Source organism: Macrobrachium nipponense, chromosome 3, assembly GCF_015104395.2.
Source record: "Macrobrachium nipponense isolate FS-2020 chromosome 3, ASM1510439v2, whole genome shotgun sequence".
Lineage (NCBI taxonomy): Eukaryota > Metazoa > Arthropoda > Malacostraca > Decapoda > Palaemonidae > Macrobrachium > Macrobrachium nipponense.
The window spans coordinates 73987502-73997031 of NC_087202.1; the positions used below are offsets into that span (position 1 = coordinate 73987502).

General features: G+C 42.9%; 1 protein-coding gene across 1 annotated transcript in view; it reads left to right on the plus strand.

The window, feature by feature from the left end:
* LOC135222423 (ubiquitin carboxyl-terminal hydrolase 8-like) overlaps positions 1-9231 on the plus strand; it is a 148686-nt gene extending 139455 nt beyond the window's left edge. Inside the window, exon 16 of the mRNA XM_064260509.1 lies at positions 7498-9231. Coding sequence (XP_064116579.1) covers positions 7498-7717 — 220 coding nt within the window. The 3' untranslated portion in view covers positions 7718-9231. The remainder of the gene's footprint in view (positions 1-7497) is intronic.
* Positions 9232-9530: the final 299 nt, after the last annotated feature.

Here is a 9530-nt window from a genome sequence, read left to right on the forward strand (position 1 = left end):
ATAGAGTTAGACGACTGAAAGGTGGGAATTCAGGCCTATTGAGCCTTTCACGGATAATTCTAACCCTACTACTGTAGATTCTCCCTATAAATCTCATTCTCAGAGTGTCTTTTCGGATTCGGCATCGGAAATCGCCAATCTGAAAGCGACTATTCGAGACATGAAAACCAAGATGGCTGACTCGAAAAAGGTAAGGCTAGTGATAGTGAACATTTTAGTGAAGTGAGTCCTATCAGTGTGTGGAGGGGGCGTTGATCGTCCCTGCCGGTGCTCCCAGGCCTAGACCTCTTCCAAGCTCACATGCCCAGAGGAGAAGGAAAGTCGAAAGCCTTAAGGAGGTCGGGGGGAATCCCAACGGTCAGACGTCCCTTCAGCTAGCTCTGCTTGCGTGGCAGGCGGCTCAAAGGGCGCTATAGAAAAAGCGTCCTTCGCGAGTGTTTTCTCGTCCTCTCCCTCTCCCTCACCTAAACGAGGGTGGAAGGAGTCGAAATTATCGAGGACCGCTGAAGCGGTCATATGAAGCAAGATATTGATTCAAGCCCAGAGCGCTTCTCGGATGACGCCCCGTCTGCTATTAAGAAGGCGAAGGTGGCGTCAGCGTCACCTGACGCTTATGAGGAAGTACCACATCTGCTTCTTCCCCGAGTGATGACGAGAGGCGTCATGCACTAGACGTAGGAGAAGCCTCAAGAAGATAATTATGGCGGTTCAGGAACAACTGTCCATCTCTTGCTGGGAGTTTTAGCGCCCCGTCGGAAGGACGTGACGCTTCCAATTAAGAAGTCTCGTCCTCTCGCACCCTGCTCGAAGACGGGGGCTGACGAGAGTGTAGTAAGACAAAGAAGATCGAAAGACGTCTTTTAGAAGTGAAGCGTCATTTCAAGCGGATCTTAGACGTGACGCTCCGTCCAAGATTGTGACGCCGAGTAGGAAGCCCTTAGAGAGCGAAGCGTCTTCCAGACGCGAAGCGTCATCAAAACGTCAACAAGAGACGTCATACATGACGCTGCGGAGAGCGGGAAGCGTCATACAAGACGTCTTCTAAAGCGCAAGAGAAGCCGCAGGTTGTGCGCCTTTCCAGGTCGATCAAAACGGGAAAAAGGAAACGACTTTCATTCCCTTAGCCCCTCTCCGATCAGGAGTTTGTCTCCTCCAGAAGAGGAAAGTTCTGAAAGGAGAACAGAAACTCAGAATTATCACGAGTTGGAGCAAAACTCGGATGATGACGATCATGGAAGAGTTAGGGCTCAACTATAAGGTGTTGACTACCCTGCTTCTGGAGGAATACGGAGACGAGTTGACTCCGGCTGCTCCTCCTTCTCCGCGCTCGCTCTTTTCGAGTGCGAAGGCGAGAAGCCTTCGTCTTTTCTGAAGATGAAGCCCACCATCTCGATGAAGCGGGCTTTACACGCCTTAGACTCCTGGATGAAGTCGAAGAAAGACTTAGTCAGGACAGTAATTTTGCATGCCTCCAGCAAAGATTAGCGGGGAAAAGAGGCATATGGTACAAGACGGGGAGGATATGGGTATCGCTCTCCCTTCTACTACAGAGGCAGACTTTTCGACGTTAGTTGACGCTTCAAGGCGTCCAAGTCTTAATTCTGCTCGCATTACATGGAGTATTTCAGAACTGGATCATCTCCTCAAGGGACTTTTCCATGTATTGGAAGTCTTCAACTTCTTAGATTGGTCCCTTGGGGTGATGTCCAAGAAAGCTCACGATTCGCAGGGAATCGAACCTGAAGGCCCTGTTATGCATTTTGTCTTGCATCGACAAAGCAGTACAGGATGGATCTGGGAAGTCTCTTCATTATTTGGAGCAGGTCTTTTGAAGAAAAGGACAGTGTATGGCGCCTTCTTAACAAAGGCAGTCTCGCATGCTCAGAGGGCAGCTCTACTATATGCACCGCTGTCGGACTATTTGTTCCTTCTAAGTTAGTGAAGGACGTAGCTCACTCTTTAACTGAGAAGGCGACACAGGATCTTCTGACGCAGTCAGCTAAGAAGAAGAAACCTGCTTTAGTTTCGGACAAGAAAGAACCTAGCACTTCTAGGCAGCCCTTCGAGTGGTCCGATCCTACCAGCCTCCCGCAAGAAGGAAGGCTCCAGAGAGAAGAGGTAAGTCCGCCTTTCGTCCCTTTAAAAAGGGAAAATGAAACATTTCTCCTCCAAGCACCAGTAGGTGCCAGGCTCCTGGGATTCGTGGAGGCCTGGACACTGATAGACGCAGACGCGTCTTCACTAAATATCATAAGGAAGGGATATCGTATCCCTTTCCTGAATACTCCGCCCCTAACGTCAATACCAAGGGAACTATCAGCCAGTACAAGGATCCTGTGCTGAGGGATACTCTTCGATCGATGGTGGAACAAATGTGGGACAAGAGTGCAGTAGAACTAGTTACTGGATCAAAACTCCCCTTTTGGGGTTTTACAATCGCCTTTTTCTAGTGGCGAAAGCCTCGGGAGGCTGGAGACCAGTACTAGACGTCAGCGCTCTAACAAATTTGTTCAGAAGGAGAAGTTCTCCATGGAGACGTCTGCTTCAGTCCTAGCGTCATTACGACAAGGAGATTGGATGGTGTCTCTAGATCTCCAAGACGCCTACTTTCACGTCCCGATACACCCTTCGTCGAAGAAGTACCTCCGTTTCATGACGGGGGAAGGATTCTTCAGTTCAGAAGCCTTGTGTTCGGCCTGTCCACAGCTCCTCAGGTCTTCACAAGCCTGATGAGGAATGTGGCGAGATTTCTTCCATCTCAAAGGAGTGAATGTCTCGATGTACCTAGACGACTGGCTCATCAGGGCCAGATCGGAGAGACAGTGTTTGGAGGACCTAAAGTTTAACTCTGGATTTGACCAAGGCGTTGGATTGCTTGTGAACCTCGAGAAGTCTCAGCTGACCCCCAGACAAGACCTAGTCTATCTGGGGATTCGGATGGATTCTCGGGGTTTTCGAGTTTTTCCTTCGCAAGAGAGAACCGCAAAAGGTTTGAGGATAATCTCTCTCTTCTTAGAGAAGCAGCAAACGTCAGCGAGGGAATGGTTGAGCCTTCTGGGGACGCTTTCCTCGCTGGAACAATTCTTCCCTCTCGGAAGACTTCATATCCGTCCACTTCAATTCTTCCTCAAGAAGTCTTGGAGCTGGAAAAACGGACAACTGTCGGACGTTTTTCCCATTCCAGTGGAGGTAAAGGCACACCTACAGTGGTGGTTGCTACCTCTGGAAGAGAACAAAGGGATCTCTCTAAGATCACAGAACCCAGACCTAGTGTTGTTCTCCGACGCGTCGGAGACGGGTTTGGGGAGCGACATTAGGCTCGGAAGAAGTGTCAGGCACCTGGGAACCAGCACAGGTGTCCTGGCACATAAATTGCAAAGAGCTCTTCGCCGTACACCTGGCTTTGAAGAGCCTAGAACCTCTGGTGAGAGACAAGATAGTGCAAGTAAACGTGGACAACACAACCGCACTTGCCTACATTCGGAAACAGGGAGGGACACACTCCTCGTTCCTTTACGAACTCACGAGGGACCTATTACTTTGGACGTCTCACAGGAACATCTCCCTGCTGACAAGGTTCGTACAGGGAGTAAGGAATGTGAGGGCGGACAGGCTCAGCAGGAGGAACCAGGTCCTTCATACAGAATGGACTCTGCACGAGGAAGTGTGTCTCGATCTCTGGTCTCTGTGGGGAACTCCTCATGTGGATCTCTTCGCAACATACATTTCAAAAAGGCTCCCAGTGTTTTGCTCGGTCGTGGAAGACCCAAGAGCAATTATGGTAGACGCCTTCCTGCTAAACTGTCTCGAGTGGACGTTTACGCTTTTCCCCCATTCAAAATCCTGGGGTTAGTATTGAAAAAGTTTGTGGCGTCAAAAGAGAACGAGGATGACTTTAATAGCCCCCTTTTGGCCGGCCCAGGAATGGTTTCACGGAGGTGGTAGAGTGGATCGTAGACTTTCCAAGATCCCTACCAGAAAGGACGGATCTTCTCAAACAACCACACTTCAAGAGGTACCATCAAAACCCTCCCCGCTCTCGCTCTGACTGCCTTTCGACTATCGAAAGACTTGTCAGAGCGAGAGGCTTTTCTCGCGAAGTGGCAAGCGCGATCGCGAGAGCTCGCAGAACCTCCACTACGAAAGTATACCAGTCGAAAGTGGGAGGTCGTTTAGAAGGTGGTGTAGAGCAAGAAGTTGTCCTCCTCCTCTACCTCTATAGCGGAAATTGCGGATTTCTTGCTATTCCTGAGAGTAAAATCTCATCTAGCCGTATCCACAATAAAGGGATACAGGAGTATGCTCTCGGCTGTATTCAGGAACAGAGTTTAGATCTGGCAAATAACAAAGATCTCCACGATCTCATAAGATCTTTTTGAGAACTTCAAAGTCTAGGAACCAGTACCTCCGAACTGGAACTTGGACGTAGTCCTCAAATATCTGTCTTCGGATAGATTCGAGCCTCCGCATCGGGCATCATTTAGAGACATAACAGAAAATGCCTATTTCTTTTATCGTTAGCGACGGCAAAAAGAATTAGTGAGTTACAAGCTCTGCAAGATAAAGTAGGATTCAAGGGAGACTCAGCGATTTGCTCGTTTAAGACTCTGTTTTTAGCGAAAAACGAGAATCCCACGAATCCCTGGCCTAGGTCATTCGAAGTCAAAGGAATGTCTAGTCTCGTAGGCAGAGAAGCAGAGAGGTCTCTATGCCCTGTTAGAGCTCTGAAGTTCTATCTTCAGAGGAAGCGTCAGTGGGAGGCTCTAGACAAGGTCTTTGTGCGCGGTAAAAGACCCCACAAGACTGATGTCAAAGAATGCTCTAGCGTTCTTTGTAAGAAACGTCATTACGGACGCTCATAAGGTCTGTCCTGACGAACAATTACAACTACTGAGGGTAAAAGCTCATGAAGTAAGAGCGGTTGCGACGTCTCTCTCGTTTTATAAGAATATGTCGCTTAAAAACATTATAGATACGACATATTGGAGATGCAACTCAGTATTTGCATCTCATTACTTGAAAGACGTGCGTGTGACATATGAGAAGTGCTTTTCTCTAGGTCCTATCGTATCGGCAGATACGATTCTGGGTACGGGAGCCGACACCAATCCTTAAAATGTATATACTGTTCTTCTGTTTGGATATGGTCGAAAATCTCTTCGAACAATGGAGGATTCAGGCTCGCACGGGCGGCCGTCTATGTTGTTCATAAGAGAATTCTCGTCATATCCAATTAGTTGAGTATAATTTTTTTTTTTTTGAAAAATTATGTATGTGTGCGTAGTGGTTTTTGAGTTACGGTTGTTGTGACGAGTTCGGGGGATAACTCGTAACAATCCTTAGTTCTAACACATGGTTAGGATCAGGTGGTTGGGATTGGTTTTGTGTGCTCCTTCATAAGGTGTATTGTCATATAAGTTGGATCAGCACCCATTGACAAAGTCCTTTTAGGCTCTGCTGAGTAAGTGGGTAAGACCCCATCGGCAGACCCACAAGAACTCTTGGCCATAGATCACATATCTCGCTAAAGCTTTCTGAGTGATGCAGACTACTGGGCAAACACCACCAAGTCTACCACCTATCAGGTAGGAACCAAGGTTTTATTTATACCTACAACATATGTTGTTTACCTGTCTATTCCATATAGTAGCTGTCTCTTACCCTCCACCGAAGGGTGCCAATCAGCTATGTATATATCTGACAGGTAAGTTGATTGTATGAAAATGATATTGTTATGTTACAATAAAGTTTCATACATACTTACCTGGCAGATATATACAATTAAAGGCCCACCCAGCCTCCCCGCAGGAGACAGGTGGAAGAGAGAAAATATGATAGAAAACGGGGATGGTTCCTAGTCCTGCCACCCACAGGGCAGGTCGGTAGATCACCTGACCTACCTGTAGCGAGTGGCGCGAAATTTGAATTTCTGTCGGGGACGACGGAGTCTTAGCTATGTATATATCTGCCAGGTAAGTATGTATGAAACTTTATTGTAACATAACAATATCATTTTTATTAATATACTGTGCTAAACTTTAAAGGATTCTTATTATAGTATGCGTTTTTTAAAAGCGTCGTTAACTCTGAGCGTTGGAAGCGTCAGCGTCGTAACCTTGGAACAAGCGTCGTAACCCAGGGCGGATTTTTCAATGAATATTTAAGAAAAAGCGTCGTAACCTCGGAACGTCGTAAGCCGGACCTGTCGTAACCCGGGGACCGCCTGTAGTAGTTATGTTGTTCTTATTTTGAATGTTTTCCTAGCCTTATCTTTCATTTGTGCCACAAATGTGCAATCTACCCACCTGTTCACGTTCCTCAGTCCCAGTGTACTCCAGCTATAGACTTTGGACACCACCACAACATGACTTACAACCCACAAACTCCTATATGACAGAGCTCTCTCTCCTACCCTACCAAACACCAGTTCCTCGGGTCCACTACTGCCCGCTCTGTTATTGTTTACTTTTCCAAACCACGCTCCCACCATCTTGTCTTCTATGACATCACAACATAACTTATATACATGAAGACATTTTCTAAAATCAAACACGTTTCCCATACACTGAACATAGACCGCAATTCACCAATACAGAAAATAAAAACAAAATAATTCTGACTAAACTGATATATAATCACTTATCTCTTTTCTCAGTTGTCTGTCTGTTTAAAGCAAGGTAGCTTTTCTTTTTTTTTCTATATTACTAATTTAGATGTGTCCTAGAGCTTAAGGAGACTGAGCTCCTACCCCAACGAGGCAGCCTCATAATACCCTTCAGCCCACCCAGTTCTGTCATTTATTTTGAAAGTCAATTATCTTTGAATAACACAGTACAGTTGCTTTTGAATTGCTTTTCAGCTTTCTTTTTTCATGACTAAAGACCCTCCATCCTTAAGGAGGCAGACTATGGCTTCCTTTTGGTGTTAAGTGACACCTTTTTTTCTTTTTCCTTGGTTTTGGTTTTAAAGAGCGCTGGATTGCCAGCCATATTAACATTTAACAAGAATAGAAAAATAAGGCATAATGGTATTAGAAATCCAGTGGATATTTCTCAGAAAAATACACCGAATAGGCGAATTTTCTGTGAATAATGGGGGTATGTGTTCCAGAGAGAAATCTGCGAATATGGAGGATCACTGTATTACTTTCTCAGAGCTGCCAACCCACTGAGTTGCTTTTCAGCTTCTACTTTCCATGACTTGAGACCCGCCATCTTTCAGGAAGCAGAATATGGCTTCCATATTCTCTAAATTATGTTTCATGGTTGCTACAAATGGCTTTATTAAAGTGATATACATTTTGTGTTGGTGCTATTACTGGTTTTAGTCACTTTACTATAAAACTTACACAGTAATATACTTTTGTGGTAAGTACATAATCACCTGTAAGAAGAGGCTCTTTGCTTATTTTAGATATACAAGACTCAAAATACCAGTGGAAGTTGCTGTTTTTTTTATATATATATATAATCACAAGGATCTCTTGTCTTTTGACAGGTATACAAACTTTGATTTGTATGGTGTGTCTAACCATTATGGTACTATGGATGGTGGGCACTACACAGCATTCTGCAAGTCTTCTGTCAATAAACTGTGGTACAAGTTTGACGATCATGAAGTATATGAGCTCTCCAGAGAAAACGTCCGTTCTTCTGCTGCATATTTGTTATTTTATGAAGCAAGTAACATGAATGTAAAGGTGAACAATCTGTTTTGAAGGTGAACAGTTATGTATATACAAAAATATTTTATACCAAATGTAATGGAAGTCTATTAGAATATTGTATATATATTTTTTATATATTGAAGATGTAAGTTGAAAGACAATTATGATATATTGAATATGTTGTATTTACTACTTTATTTATGGGTCTTGAGGCCTGACCCCTATATGAGGAAAAGTTATTGCCTTCATATGTTTTTTTGATTAAATCCTGTGAATTTAGCAAATTTTGTTGAACATTGTTACTGTTTCATTATGCTTATGTTGAGGTATACCCTACTTCCTGAAGTGCATTATCCTTTTAGGTTATAAAGTTTTATTTTTTTGTAGTCAAGTGATTTTAGGTTTTTATTGCAGGTACCTTCACATTCTGTAGAACAGATGCATTTAATAAAGATAATTTTCAGTAATTTTATATGTTTGAAATATCATATCAGGATGATGACAGAAAGAGTCTTTATGATATGAAGCTTTATTTTGATACAGCAAATCTATATGTGATTATTGATGCCTTTACCTTTTTAAGGTAGTAATATTGTATAGAGATTTGCCCATATAAAGTTCCTTTGGTAATTAAAGATCCATTTCTTAAGTCTCGGAGGCTAAAATGCTTAACAGTATGATTTTTGTACAGGAACTTTAATTTGTTACATTATATCATGATATTGGGCACATGTGACATTATTCCAATGTACACTTGGTAGCTGCAGGCTTATGGTGCATTGATCTTAAAATGTGTCAAAACCATGGGGTTTAACTTGATAACAGAAAATTGTGACATCACTGATTAATGATTTTTTTAATCACTGATCAATGATGGTGAAAATCAGTTCCATTTGTTTGTTAAGAATAATGTATTATTTTACATGTGAATGTGTATCAGTTGCATAATTGATTATGTGTTGGTTGGGGAAATCTCCATATCATGTGACCTCAAGTTGTTGATACTAAGCCTGTTTTGGGTTTTAAGACTCTTGCTGGATTTTTCAATTTATTTTGATCTGTGATAACAGCAACAGTTGGGAGTTATTACATTAATAAAAGCTAAACAATTCCATTGCTGTTGAAATTTACAGTTTCCTATAATAGGTGTCCAATATAAACACGTGTATATTTTTAATAAAAGATCTGCAATAACAAATTTCTCGGTGAATGTTGTTCTGGCTTTGATTTTCAGTAGTTTTTTTTTACAAGTCAGAATCAATCCATATTTAATTTTCTCATTTTGATGAAGGTGTTATCATACAATGATACATCTTTCAGAGAAGAATGTCCTTATAAGTGCTGGTTCAATTTCTCAACATGGTGCAAACCATACTTTTTTTTCTTATATAATCATCCTACTGTTGTACCTCATGTACTTACTTGTAACATGAAACTTATAAAATATTTAAGGATAACACTGGCAGTAGTCCTCCAGATAGCTTGTACAGTCATAGTAAGCATAGTTGCTCCATTGTATTGTATATTTTCCTTCATATATTCAGAATTATATTCTTTTTTTTATACTCAGTGTGTCATTTTTCCTTTATCCCTTGTTTTCTCTGTTGCATTTACTTAAGTTTTATGGATATATTTATTCAGCGCAAACCTATTAGTCAGAAGTCCATTTGTATGTGGGTGCAAATCGCACACAAATCAATCCAGGTAGGATGGCCCATGCACCTATGGTCCCTTATGTCTACCTTATCTAACTCATTCTTCTGCCAGGGGCACTGGATTAGCTACATAACTTGTTGGGCAGGCACCAAGGGACCCAAGGAAAAAGTGTCCAAGGACCTGTGGGCAATGTCCTTCAGGTAAAAGT